Source organism: Nerophis ophidion, linkage group LG16 (genome assembly GCF_033978795.1).
Source record: "Nerophis ophidion isolate RoL-2023_Sa linkage group LG16, RoL_Noph_v1.0, whole genome shotgun sequence".
In the NCBI taxonomy this organism is placed as follows: domain Eukaryota; kingdom Metazoa; phylum Chordata; class Actinopteri; order Syngnathiformes; family Syngnathidae; genus Nerophis; species Nerophis ophidion.
The window spans coordinates 2,476,065-2,490,921 of NC_084626.1; the positions used below are offsets into that span (position 1 = coordinate 2,476,065).

The 14,857-nt window shown below is 42.0% G+C and overlaps 1 protein-coding gene across 3 annotated transcripts in view; it reads right to left on the bottom strand.

Moving 5' to 3' along the window:
- Nucleotides 1-14,857, bottom strand: part of nab2 (NGFI-A binding protein 2 (EGR1 binding protein 2)) — a 38,923-nt gene that overhangs the window by 21,772 nt on the left and 2,294 nt on the right. For all 3 annotated transcript variants that reach the window (XR_009810002.1, XM_061922552.1, XM_061922551.1), the window contains exons 2-4: nucleotides 11,233-12,115; nucleotides 11,026-11,159; nucleotides 1,296-1,347 (exon numbers count right to left, since the gene is read on the bottom strand). Coding sequence is in view for 2 of the 3 variants with exons in the window: in XM_061922552.1 (XP_061778536.1) it covers nucleotides 1,296-1,347; nucleotides 11,026-11,159; nucleotides 11,233-12,108 (1,062 nt within the window). In the remaining variant the exon portion in view is untranslated. The remainder of the gene's footprint in view (nucleotides 1-1,295; nucleotides 1,348-11,025; nucleotides 11,160-11,232; nucleotides 12,116-14,857) is intronic.

Below are 14,857 nucleotides of genomic sequence, written 5' to 3' on the forward strand. Positions count from 1 at the left end.
TAACTTGTTCACCAGTCCTCATATAGAAGGTACTGTTCGGCGGTATTATATTTTGTGGAAAGAGTCTTAACTTTACTTGACAAAAGTCACAGTTTTATAAGAAACTTTACAATGTTGGCAATATTATAATAATTGCCAACATTTCCCTTGGCAAAATGATGACAAAGGTCATAATTTTACTGAAGAAGCTAACTGTTAATGTCCACTATAGTTTTAGTACCGTAGTGTATTTGTCCATCCTAAATCAACCTACAATCCCAACTTTGGAGCAATGTTCCCGGACTCTAGTATTTGTCTCTCTATTAGATGCAATGGTTTTCCGTATTGAGACCATGATTTATGTCCAATGTTGACTTTTGTATACACATTAAATCAACAAAAAAATCCTGACTCACATATGGGACGTGGGTTGTCTTACATCAGCACCGGAAGTCGTAAAATCAGCCGTTCACCCGGCGGGTTTTTCCGGGGATGAATAGGGAAGTCCTTCTTTAGCTTGTTTTATCATATATTGCTGCCTTTGCACCGGTGAATGTTTGATTTTGTATGCACATTAAATCAACCAACAATCCTGACTTTGGAGCAATGTTCACGGACTCTGGTACTTGGTTCTCTATTAGAGCCAAATACTAGTCCGAATTTTACAAGAAAAACTGAACTTTTGTGCAATATTATGATAAAAGTTGGAACTTTTCTCAATAACTGTCGCCATTTTACAAGAAACGCTTAAAATGTTGTCAATTTTGAGGAAACTGTCGTAACTTTACTCAACAAAAGTCACAATTTTACAAGAAAACTTTACAATGTTGGCAATATTATAATAATAATTTGAATTTTACTAGGCAAAATGATGACAAAGGTAAAAATTTTACTGAAGAAGTTAACTGTTAATGGCCACTACAGTTTTAGCACCGTAGTGTATTTGTACATCCTATGGTCACATATGGTACGCGAGTTGTCTCATGTCAGCACCGGAAGTCATAAAATCAGCCGTTCACCTGACGGGTTTTTTTTCGGGGATGAATAGTGAAGTCCTTAAATAGCTTAGCATAAATTGCTGCCTTTGAACCTGTCAGTGTTTACTTTTGTATGCACATTAAATCAACAAAAACAATTCTGACTTTGGAGCAATGTTCACGGACTCGAGTATTTGATATATGCAATAGTTTTCCGTATTTGAACCGTGATTTATGTCCTAACTTGTTCACCGGTCCTCAAAAGCACTGTTCTTTTCCTTGTTGATGTCTCAAAAAGTGTAGAAACCCAAGAACACACACACACACGTCTGAGTTTACCTCAAGTCTCGCTCTCTTCTGAGGCAGCAGACTGTTGTCCTCCATGTTTGGCCTTCAAAGCCATGGCAATGCAAAAAACACACACAAGAAAATATGACTCATAATCATACACAAGAATACTGTACAAAAAGGGTGTCCAAACAGGGTCCACTTTGATACATTTTGTATATTAAAGACGGTAAAAGAGATATAGCTCAGTCAATAGATGTTAACTATCTGCGCGCAACATTCATATCTTCATATCATTTGTGTTATCGCTAACAAAATATATTCCACACAGTTTTACCCTAAATTAAGCATTTTCAAGCAAAAAATGTCTAAATTAACTTGAAAAATTAACATAAAATACCAATACTGCGGTAGTATTGGCCTAAACGATCGGACCGCGCGGTTCAGAAGCGTAGATGAACATGTTAAAACAGGAAGTAAGCAGATATTAACAGGAAAAGAACAAGTAAATCAAGACACAATTCATCAGCATTCTAATTTTGAGCCTCTGTTTACTCACAACTAAAAGTCATGTTATGGTAAATGGGTTAAACTTTTATAGCGCTTTTTCTACCGTCAAGGTACTCAAAGCGCTTTGACACGATTTCCAAATTCACCCATTCATTCACGAGGTGGCGAATTGTCCAGGGCGTACACCGCCTTCTGCCCGACTGCAGCTGAGATAGGCACCAGCGCCCCCCGCCACCCCAAAGGGAATAAGCGGTAGAAAATTGGATGGATGTATTCATTCACACACTGATGGCGGGAGCTGCCTTGCAAGGCGCTAACCCCGACCCATCAGGAGCAAGGGTGACGTGTCTCGCTCAAGGACACAACGGGCGTGGTAGAAGCTGGGGATCGAACCAGGAACCCTCAGGATGCTGGCACGGCGACTCTCCCAACAGCGCCACGCCGTCCCCAGTCGTCTTGCATGTTCACTATTTTAATTAAGGACTAAAATGTTCATAAATAAGAAACATATAATTAATATATTGTACAATTTTGTGTTGAAATAAAGCCAATAACTATATTTTTGTGGACCCTTTTTATTTAAAAAAGTATTCAAAAGTACCAAAATACTTCTTAGAACTGGTACCAAAATATTTGTATCAAGAAAGCCCAAGTCTCCCGGGTTTTGAACTGAACTCAGGGGCCCTATGGTGCCCTTCCAGGGCCGGATTTGTCCCCCGTCACCACCATTTGAGCGATCCACCCTTCATGGAGGTCTGCAGTAATGTAATTATTTATATCTATATGTTTTTGCTCTTTTATCTTGCATTACAACCAGCTAATGCAACAAAGTCTAAGGACTGTTGGTGGTCCGTTTTAAAGACTGCGTAACTCACAAACCTTAACCTAGTGTTACTATAACAATCTACAAGGTTAATTTTAGAGATGTTCGATAATATCCGACTGCCGATATAGGCACCAGCACCACCCGCGACCCCAAAGGGATTAAGCGGTAGAAAATGGATGGATAAATGCTTTAAAATGTGATATCGGAAATGATCGGTATCTATTTCAAAAAGTAAAATTTATGACTTTTTAAAACACCGCTGTACGGAGTGGTACAGAGCGCCAATAAACCTTAAAGGCACTGCCTTTGCGTGCCGGTCCAATCACATAATAGTTACTGCCATTTACACACACACAAGTGAATGCAAGGCATACTTGGTCAATAGCCATACAGGTCACACTGAGGGTGGCCATATATAAACAACTTTAACACTGTTATGAATATGCGCCACACTGTGAACCCACACCAAACAAGAATGACAAACACATTTCGGGAGAACATCCACACCGTAACACAGCATAAACACAACAGAACAAATACCCAGAACCCCTTGCAGCACTAACTCTTCCGGGACGCTACAATATACACCCCGCCTACCTCAACCTCCTCATGCTCTCCTAGGGAGACCATGTCCCAAATTCCAAGCTGGTGTTTTGAGGCATGCAAAAAAATAAAATAATGCACTTTGACAATGCCAAGCCATGTATTACAACAGCGTGGCTTCGGAGTAAAAGAGTGGGTGCTAGACCGGCCTTCCTGTAGTCCAGACCTGTCTCCACATTTGGAAAAGGTGTGGTGCCTAAAATGCCGCAACGGAGACCCCAGACTGTGGCATTGCTGATATTATGGACCGTAGATGTTGAAATCCCTAAATTTCTTGCAATTGCACTTTGAGAAACGTTGTTCTTAAACTGTTTGACTATTTGCTCACACAGTTGTGGACAAAGGGGTGTACCTCGCCCCATCCTTTCTTGTGAAAGACTGAGCATTTTTTGGGAAGCTGTTTTTATACCCAATCATGGCACTCACCTGTTCCTAGTTAGCCTACACATCTGTGGGATGTTCCAAATAAGTGTTTGATGAGCATTCCTTAACTTCATCAGTGTTTATTGCCACCTTACCCAACTTTTTTGTCACGTGTTGCTGGCATCAAATTCTAAGGTTAATGATTATTTGCAAAAAAAAAAATGTTTCAGTTTGAACATCAAATATGTTGTCTTTGCAGCATATTCAACTGAATATAAATAAATAAATGATAAATGGGTTGTACTTGTATAGCGCTTTTCTACCTTCAAGGTACTCAAAGCGCTTTGACACTACTTCCACATTTACCCATTCACACACACATTCACACACTGATGGAGGGAGCTGAAATGCAAGGCGCCAACCAGCACCCATCAGGAGCAAGGGTGAAGTGTCTTGCTCAGGACACAACGGACGTGACGAGGTTGGTACTAGGTGGGATTTGAACCAAGGACCCTCGGGTAGCGCACGGCCACTCTCCCACTGCGCCACGCCGTCCCTATATATGGGTTGAAAATTATTTGCAAATCATTGTATTCCGTTTATATTTACATCTAACACAATTTCACCACTCATATGGAAACGGGGTTTTTAGATCATCGACATCCGGGGTCACCAACCTTCTTGAAACCAAGAGCTACTTTTTGGGTACTGATTAATGCGAAGGGCTACCAGTTTGATACACACTTAAATAAATTGCCAGAAATAGCCAATTTGCTCAATTTACCTTTTAATATATAAATCTATATATCCATATATAAAAGTGGGTATTTCTGTCTGTCATTCCGTCGTACATTTTTTTTCCTTTTACGGAAGGTTTTTTTGTATAGAATAATTGATGAAAAAAACACTTAATTGAACGGTTTAAAAGAGGAGAAAACACAAAAAAAATTAATTAAATTTTGAAACATATTTTATCTTCACTTTCGACTCTTTAAAAGTCAAAATTCAACCGAAAAAATGAAGAGAAAAACTAGCTAATTCGAATCTTTTTGAAAAAATTAAAAAATGAATTTATGGAACATCATTAGTAATTTTTCCGGATTAAGATTAATTTTAGAATTTTGATGACATGTTTTAAATAGGTTAAAATCCAATCGGCACTTTGTTAGAATATATAACAAATTGGACCAAGCTATATTTCTAACAAAAACAAATCATTATTTCTTCTAGATTTTCCAGAACAAAAATTTTCTAAGAAATTCAAAAGACTTTGAAATAAGATTTAAATTTGATTCTACTGATTTTCTAGATTTGCCAGAATGATTTTTTGGAATTTTAATCATAATAAGTTTGCAGAAATATTTCTTAAATATTCGTCGTCGAAAATAGAAGCTAAAATGAAGAATTAAATTAAAATGTATTTACCATTCTTTACAATAATAAAAAAAAATGTACTTAAACATTGATTTAAAGGCCTAGTGAAATGAGATTGTCTTATTTAAACGGGGATAGCAGGTCCATTCTATGTGTCATACTTGATCATTTCGCGATAGTGCCATATTTTTGCTGAAAGGATTTAGTAGAGAATATCGACGATAAAGTTCGCAACTTTTGGTCGCTAATAGAAAAGCCTTGCCTGTACCGGAAGTAGCAGACGATGACATCACAAGTGTGGGGGCTCCTCACATATTCACATTGATTTTAATGGGAGCCTCCAACAAAAAGTGATATTCGGACCGAGAAAACGACAATTTCCCCATTAATTTGAGCGAGGATGAACGATTCGTGAATTAGGATATTGATAGTGAAGGACTAAAACAAAAACATAATGATAATTTTAAAAAAGCGACGGCTCCGGGCGGCGGAAAAGTGAAATTTCAGATGTAATTAGACACATTTACTAGGATAATTCTGGAAGATCCCTTATCTGCTTATTGTTTTAATAATGTTTTAGTGAAATTTTAAAGATAGTATAAACATACCTAGAGGTCGGATGGCTGCTGTGAACACGCAGTGTCTCGGAGAGAAATCGAGGAGCCAAGCTCACAGCTGCCTTTTTTGACAGCTACTGCAGGACGACGAATAATCCACTGATGTCTCCGGTATAATATATATATATCACAATTTCCCCATCCAAAAACATGCTGCTTGACGTAGAGAAACATGTTCGCTTGACCACTCTGTGTTAAAGGGGAACATTATCACCAAACCTATGCAAGCGTCAATATATAACTTGATGTTGCAAAAAAAAGACCATGTATTTTTTTAACGGATTTCCGAACTCTAAATGGGTGAATTTTGGCAAATTAAACACCTTTCTGTTTATCTGTCTTTTAGCGATGACGTCAGAACGTGACGTCACCGAGGTAACACACCCGCCATTTTCATTTTCAAAACATTACAAACACCGGGTCTCAGCTCTGTTATTTTCCGTTTTTTCGACTATTTTTTGGAACCTTGGAGACATCATGCCTCGTCGGTGTGTTGTCGGAGGGTGTAACAACACTAACAGGGAGGGATTCAAGTTGCACCACTGGCAAGAAATCTGCCGCCAGACCCCCATTGAATTTGCCAGAGTGTCTTCACATTTTACCGGCGATGCTAAGACAGACATGGCACAGAGATGTATGGATAACCTGCAGATGCATTTGCAACGATTAAGTCAACGAAATCACAAAGGTGAGTTTTGTTGACGTTGTTGACTTATGTGCTAATCAGACATATTTGGTCACGGCATGACTGCCAGCTAATCGATGCTTAAATGCTATGCTAATTGATGCTATTCACGCTAGCTGTATGTACATTTGAAACTAGATACCCACATTTAATGCAAAACAAACACTTACCAATCGACGGATTTAAGTTGCTCCAGTGTCACAAGATGCGAAAGTCCTGATCGTTTGGTCCGCACATTTTACCGGCGATGCTAGTAAGGCAGCCATGCTATGGGCCACTTCATTAGGTACACCCATGCTATGGCCGAATAGCGTCAATAGCTATTCGCTCAATAGCTTCAATTTCTTCTTCAATTTCGTTTTCGCTATCAGCCTCCATACTCCGACCATCTGTTTCAATACATGCGTAATCTGTTGACTCGCTTAAGCCGCTGAAATCCGAGTCTGAATCCGAGCTAATGTCGCTATATCTTGCTGTGGTAACCGCCATGTTGTTTGTATTGGCAGCCCTGTATGACGTCACAGGGAAATGGATAGTGGTTTCGAAGATAGCGAAAATAAGGCACTTTAAAGCTTTTTTCAGGGATATTCCGGGAGGTGTAACATTTTGAAAAAAAACTTTGAAAAATAAAACAAGCCACTGGGAACTGATTTTTATTGTTTTTAACCCTTTTTGAAATTGTGATAATGTTCCCCTTTAAAGCTTCACAACAAACGAAGAAACACCGGCTGTGTCTCGGTGATAAAGACAGCTGCAATCCAACGCTTTCCACCAACGGCATTCTTCTTTGACGTCTCCATTATTAAATGAACAAAGTGCAAAAGATTCAGCAACACAGATGTCCAAAATACTGTGTAATTATGCGGTTAAAGCAGACGACTTTTAGCTGCGAGTGGTGCAGCGCTAATATTTCCTGACAGTCCGTGACGTCATGCACACGCGTCATCATTCCGCGACGTTTTCAAGAAGAAACTCACGGGAAATTTAAAATTGCAATTTAGTAAACTAAAAAGGCCGTATTGGCATGCGTTGCAATAGATAGATAAATGGATAGAGAGTACTTTATTGATTCCTTCAGGAGAGTTCCTTCAGGAAAATTAAAATTCCAGCAGCAGTGTACAGAGTTGAGATCAATTAAAAAAAAAAAAGTCAATAATGGGGGATTAAATGGAAAAAAAAAATAGAGAAATATTACAATAAGAATAAAAAATCAAAAGCAACAATGGGAATAAAATTATAACGGTTAAATAAGAATATAACAAGACAAAGTAGGCAGTAGTGACCATGTTATGAAAATGTATTGCACTGTTATTGTTTTGCATCCCCTGTCATCCTAGTAAAATCTAAGTAAGATGAAATATCTCAAATAAGGGTGATATTTGCTTATTTTCTGTCTGGTAAGATAATTTTTCTCACTAAGCAGATTTTATGTTAGAGTCTTTTACTTGTTTTAAGGGTTTTGCTTCTAAATAATCTCAGTAAGATACTACAGCTTGTTTCCGACATCTTATGACCTATTTTGAGTAAAATATGCCGGCGGCGGAACTTGTGGGACTCGAACCTGTGTAGGTATTTTGAAAACGTTTGGGACTTTTGCGGACTTTTCCAACTTTTATCCCCCCTCCCCATGGGACTCGGCTGGGTGTGTTATGGACATTTTGGGCATCCCGGGACTTGCGCGGCCATATATAAGATTTATACTTCTTTTTAGTGTTTAGGTCCTAAATGATCTCAGTAAGATATTAGAGCTTGTAGCTGAGATTTGATGACCTATTTTGAGTAAAATATGCTTGAAACTATTTTTGTCCAAGTGTCCAAAACACACCCAGCAATGCGGCACAGGAAGGCGGGGAAAAAGAGGGGGAAAAAGCGGCCAAAATGTTCATAAGTCCCAATTGTGTCCAAAATACCTACCCGGGTTCCAGTCCCACGAGTCCCGCCGGCGGCCACACAAATCCCGGGATACAAAAAATTCCCAAAACGCACCCAGCAAAGTCCCACGGGAAGTAGGGGAAAAAAATTTGAAAAGTCGGCAAAAGTCCCCCAAAGGTTCGAGTCCCAACCGGGTTCGAGTTTGACTTTGAGTGCACACCGACTTTTCTTACTTTTCTTCCCACCTTCCCGTGGGACTTTGCTGGGCGCATTTTGGATACTTTGGGCATCCCGGCCGGCGGCGGAACTTGTGGGACTCGAACCTGTGTAGGTATTTTGAAAATTTTTGGAACTTTTGCTGACTTTTCCAACTTTCATTCCCCCTCCCCATGGGACTCGGCTGGGTGTGTTATGGACATTTTGGGCATCCCGGGACTTGCGCGGCCATATATAAGATTTATACTTCTTTTTAGTGTTTAGGTCCTAAATGATCTCAGTAAGATATTACAGCTTGTAGCTGAGATTTGATGACCTATTTTGAGTAAAATATGCTTGAAACTATTTTTGTCCAAGTGTCCAAAACACACCCAGCAATGGTGCACAGGAAGGCGGGGAAGAAGAGGGGGAAAAGGCGGCCAAAATGTTCATAAGTCCCAATTGTGTACAAAATACCTACCCGGGTTCCAGTCCCACGAGTCCCGCCGCCGGCCACACAAATCCCGGGATACAAAAGATTCCCAAAACGCACCCAGCAAAGTCCCACGGGAAATAGGGGGAAAAAATTAGAAAAGTCGGCAAAAGTCCCCCAAAGGTTCGAGTCCCAACCAGGTTCGAGTTTGAGTTTGAGTGCACATCGACTTTTCTCACTTTTCTCCCCACCTTCCCGTGGGACTTTGCTGGGCGCGTTTTGGACAAATGGGGCATCCCGGCCGGCGGCGGAACTTGTGGGACTCGAACCTGTGTAGGTATTTTGAAAATTTTGGGGACTTTTGCTGACTTTTCCAACTTTCATCCCCCCTCCCCATGGGACTCGGCTGGGTGTGTTATGGACATTTTGGGCATCCCGGGACTTGCGCGGCCATATATAAGATTTATACTTCTTTTTAGTGTTTAGGTCCTAAATGATCTCAGTAAGATATTAGAGCTTGTAGCTGAGATTTGATGACCTATTTTGAGTAAAATATGCTTGAAACTATTTTTGTCCAAGTGTCCAAAACACACCCAGCAATGGTGCACAGGAAGGCAGGGAAGAAGAGGGGGAAAAGGCGGCCAAAATGTTCATAAGTCCCAATTGTGTCCAAAATACCTACCCGGGTTCCAGTCCCACGAGTGCCGCCGCCGGCCACACAAATCCCGGGATACAAAAAATTCCCAAAACGCACCCAGCAAAGTCCCACGGGAAGTAGGGGGAAAAAATTTGAAAAGTCGGCAAAAGTCCCCCAAAGGTTCGAGTCCCAACCGGGTTCGAGTTTGACTTTGAGTGCACACCGACTTTTCTCACTTTTCTCCCCACCTTCCCGTGGGACTTTGCTGGGTGCGTTTTGGACACTATGGGCATCCCGGCCGGCGGCGGAACTTGTGGGACTCGAACCTGTGTAGGTATTTTGAACATTTTTGGGACTTTTGCTGACTTTTCCAACTTTCATCTCCCCTCCCCATGGGATTCGGTTGGGTGTGTTATGGACATTTTGGGCATCCCGGGACTTGCGCGGCCATATATAAGATTTATACTTCTTTTTAGTGTTTTGGTCCTAAATGATCTCAGTAAGATATTACAGCTTGTAGCTGAGATTTGATGACCTATTTTGAGTAAAATATGCTTGAAGCTATTTTTGTCCAGGTGTCCAAAACACACCCAGCAATGGTGCACAGGAAGGCGGAGTAGAAGAGGGGGAAAAGGCAACCAAAATGTTCATAAGTCCCAATTGTGTCCAAAATACCTACCCGGGTTCCAGTCCTACGAGTCCCGCCGCCGGCCACACAAATCCCGGGATACCAAAAATTCCCAAAACGCACCCAGCAAAGTCCCACGGGAAGTAGGGGGAAAAAATTCGAAAAGTCGGCAAAAGTCCCCCAAAGGTTCGAGTCCCAACCGGGTTCGAGTTTGAGTTTGAGTGCACACCGACTTTTCTCACTTTTCTCCCTACCTTCCCGTGGGACTTTGCTGGGCGCGTTTTGGACACTATGGGCATCCCGGCCGGCGGCGGAACTTGTGGGACTCGAACCTGTGTAGGTATTTTGAACATTTTTGGGACTTTTGCTGACTTTTCCAACTTTCATACCCCCTCCCCATGGGACTCGGCTGGGTGTGTTATGGACATTTTGGGCATCCGGGGACTTGCGCGGCCATATATAAGATTTATACTTCTTTTTAGTGTTTAGGTCCTAAATGATCTCAGTAAGATATTACAGCTTGTAGCTGAGATTTGATGACCAATATTGAGTAAAACATGCTTGAGACTAGAAAATCAAATGTTGCAAAGCTGTGTCATCAACACTCACAAGTATGAAACTACTTTTTAAAGTAAGAATTTCTTATTTTAAGAATGTAAAACAAAATCATGACTTTGACACAATTGTTTCTCATATTAAAACAGATGACAGCCAAATAGACTTTGCTGTTTTATTTTCAATGAAACAATAGAAAATACGTACTCGTATACTGTAGTAGTACACTTATTAGTGAGAATATACTTATTTTAAGGTATTTTTGGGTTCATTGAAGTTAGCTAATTGTACTTGTTTTGGAAAGTCTTGACAAGCCAAATTTTCTTGTTCTATTGGCAAATAATTTTGCTTAGTTCAAGTAAAATACCCGTCATTTTTGCATTTTTTTTTCTTGTTTTCGAACACTGACTTTTTGCAGTGTGGTTCATTTAGCTTGCCTTTTGCCAAGGTTCATGAGAAGGACTCGGTGCCGAGTCTTCTTACCGCGCGTGCTTCACCGTGGACGTGTAGGCGCATTTCCTGGCCACCTGCCGAGCCAGCGAGAAGAGCTCCACCCGTCTCAGCAGGAGGGCGTTGTCCCGCATACAGAACTGGGCCGCGGCCTCGTTGATGATCAGCTGAGGAGGACAGAAGACGGACAACGGTCAGTTGACGGAAGCTGGGGACAACATCTCTGACCGTGATTTTTACCTCGTGCTGCGTGAGGTGCTTCCCTTCCCTGCGCTTGGAGTCGAAGCGTCCGTAGATGAGACTGTACTTGCGGATCTCCTCTTCCTTTTTCACGTCCCGGGAGCTCATTTCGAAGATGTGGCCCACGGTCTTGGCCATCTTCTTGTTTATCCTCAGCAGACTCTTCATCTCTGCCGGGTCGGAGCGAGGCAGGGTCCGGAGGAGTCTCTCCACGCTGTCCGCCACGGACTGAGCCGTCTCGGCGTCCAGTTGTCCCCCGGGCCAGGCCGACAGAGCGTTGGTGGAGGAACTCGGAGACCCCGGGGGAACACGTACAGCTGGGTGAGGGGGGCTGGGCGGCTCCTCCTCCATTCCCGACGAGGCGCAACTGCCGTTGGGTTCTGGGCCGAGCCAGTGCGGTTCCATGGGGGACAGTTTTTCGCGGTAGTGCGAGTCCGGGGGTTGAGGGGACGCCTGAGAGCAGGGGCTCCGAGGGCTCCCGCTGTGCATGGGGGTAAGGCACGCCCTATCCTCGCGTTCACACGGTGACCCCGGCTGACCGTTGCTCACAGATCTCCTTGGCCCACTCGGACCTGTGCCGTCGACTTTAAACAACGGGATCCCCCCGACCGAGGGCACGCCGGACCCGGTCTGGCTGAAAACCGTGGGGTTGGCGGCCCAGTCTCGGAGGGCCTTCTGGAGCCTGCGCACGTGCAGCGGCTTGGTGGCCATGCCCACCAGGGCCATGATCTCCAGGAACTCGTCCTCGGCCGCTTCGCAGAGCTGCTGCACGTCGTCGCCGCCCTGCTGGATGAAGGTGTCGTAGTAGGCCAGCAGGTTGGCCCTGTGCAGGACCCGGTAGAGCTGGAGCTCCCCGAGTGTGCGCGGAAGAGACATGCTTGCGCTGCGTGGGACAAGTAGAGACACAAAGACCGACACAAGTCTGAATCAGCTCAAGCAAAAATATTTAACTGGGTGCCTGGCCAAGCTTTTAATATGGCCCGCCAAACACCCAAATAGGCTTGATGAAACCATTCAAAACTGGGTTGTTCATGTATGCAGCCTTCGGTGGACATTCCCGTGTGGACTGGGTCAACGCTCTCGCGAGAACAGGCAATGCATTCAGACTTTGGAATGCAAAAGTGATAGCGCTATCCTGGAGGATAGAATCTTTTTCTGTCTTCACTTCAACATTTAAGTCAGGTTTGATGAAACCATTCAAAACTGGGTTGTTCATGTATGCAGTACTCCCGCCACCCCGCAGGGGGGCAACAGTGATATGTGTCGCCTTGAAAAAATGGTTGAGTCTATAATAAATTAAGGAGCCTTCATTGGACATTCCCTTGTGGACTGGGTCAATGCTCTCGTGAGAACAGGCAATGCATTCAGACTTTGGAATGCAAAAGTGATAGCGCTATCCTGGAGGATAGACTCCTTTTCTGTCTTCACTTCAACATTTAAGTTAGGCTTGATGAAACCATTCAAAACTGGGTTGTTCATGTATGCACTACTCCCGCCACCACGCAGGAGGCAACAGTGATATGTGTCTCCTTAAAACAATGGTTGAGTCTATAAAAAATTAGGGAGCCTTCATTGGACATTCCCATGTGGACTGGGTCAACGCTCTCGCGAGAGCAGGCAATGCATTCAGAGTTTGGAATGCAAAAGTGATAGCGCTATCCTGGAAGATAGACTACTTGTCTGTCTTCTCTTCAACATTTAAGTTAGGCTTGATGAAACAATTCGAAACTGGGTTGTTCATGTATGCAGTACTCCCGCCACCCTGCAGGGGGCAACAGTGATGTGTCGCCTTGAAAAAAAATCAAAATTAATCGCAAAAATCTGCCTTCTAACAGCGACTGGACAGCAAATGTATTGAAATGTTTTGCTGACTTTGTGATGTTGAAGTGAATTAATTAACTCATATTATGTTCAACATATGGCAAATGTTTATATTCAACTTGGAGAAAGCGAACCACCAGGTTTAAGTAAATAATATATTAAGGAGCCTTCGTTGGACATTCCCATGTGGACTGGGTCAACTCTCTCGCGAGAACAGGCAATACATTCAGACTTCGGAATGCAAAAGTGATAGTGCTATCCTGGAGGAGAGACTCCTTGTCTGTCTTCACTTCAACATTTATGTACAACGTTGTTTTTCCGGTCGCTTACACATGAACATCTCCTCACATGGATCAGGTTGTACTCTCCTAAATCAACACACACCCAGATAGAAAAAGAAAGAATATAAGACGGTGGTTCGACGACTCATTTTCTTGACCTGACCTCCTCCAGATACTGCAGTCCTGTATAATGACATTCGCTTGTAATAAAGCAACATTTGGGTTCGGTAAAGCGTCTCCGAATTCGACCAGCAGAGGGCGATAAAGCTACACCTTGGGTCTAAATGGTGTTAAACCACATGTGTGCAGTGTGGGGTTGTAAGGTATACCGGTACTAGTATAGTATCGCAGTACTAATGAATCAAAAACGGAACTATACTATGTTTGAAAAGTACCATCACCATTTTTCTTTTCTTTTTTTAACAGGCATGAAGGGGCGTGGACACGTCTTAACATTGTTTTAGGAGCAGAGGAGCATGTTCGGCAGCGCACACACACAGAGTACTTACAAGCAGACACAGTGTGGACGAAATAGAGATAAAGATAAAGGTGAGGTTAAAACAGAGATACGCCCTCAGGAAGAGGTGCTTTAAAACATGGCTAGCTAGTTTGTGGCTAACGTTTCAGCTACTTCTAAATCACTAATCCTGGCCTCCATGGCACAAAGTAAGTTTCTTACAAGTACTATTATCACTGCAGGGAGAGGAATAGCTAAACATGCTTCACTACACACTGGAGGAAGATACAATAGATTCATCCATTTGAATGTAAACAAATGGATGGATCTACACCTGACATCCACTGTAATGAGACCAAGTACAGGAGCGTATCTCGTCGATACTACTACGATTACATTGATATTTTTTTATCATTACAAAATCTTTTTTCCTTTTATTAGAATTCATATTATGTTCATAAACTCGGGAAATACGTCCCTGGACATATGAGGACTTTGAATATGACCAGTGTATGATCCTGGAACTACTTGGTATCAGATCGACACTTAAATGCGTGGTATCATCCAAAAATAATGTAAAGTATCAAACAAGAGAAAATAAGTGATTATTAAATGTTAACAGAAGTGTAGATGGAACATGTTACAACTGAAAATAAGAATATATTAACAGTATATGAACAAGTAGATTAACAATTAATTTTTACAGTTTGTCCCTCATAATGTTGACAAAATAATAGAATATAAAGTACACAATATGTTACTGCATACGTCAGCAGATTAGTTAGGGGTTTTTGTTTGTTTACTTACTGCTAAAAGATAAGTTGTCTAGTAGGTTCACTATTTTTTAAAGACTAAATTGTTCTTTCATTGCAATAATAAACATATGTTTGATGTACTGTAGGATTTCTTGTTAAAGTAAAATCATTAATGAAATGTTTTTGTGTTGCCCTGTATTTAGAAAAGTACCCAAAATTATCAAAGTATCCACTATGGACTGGACTCTCACTATTATGTTAGATCCACTATGGACTGGACTCTCACTATCATGTTAGATCCACTATGGACT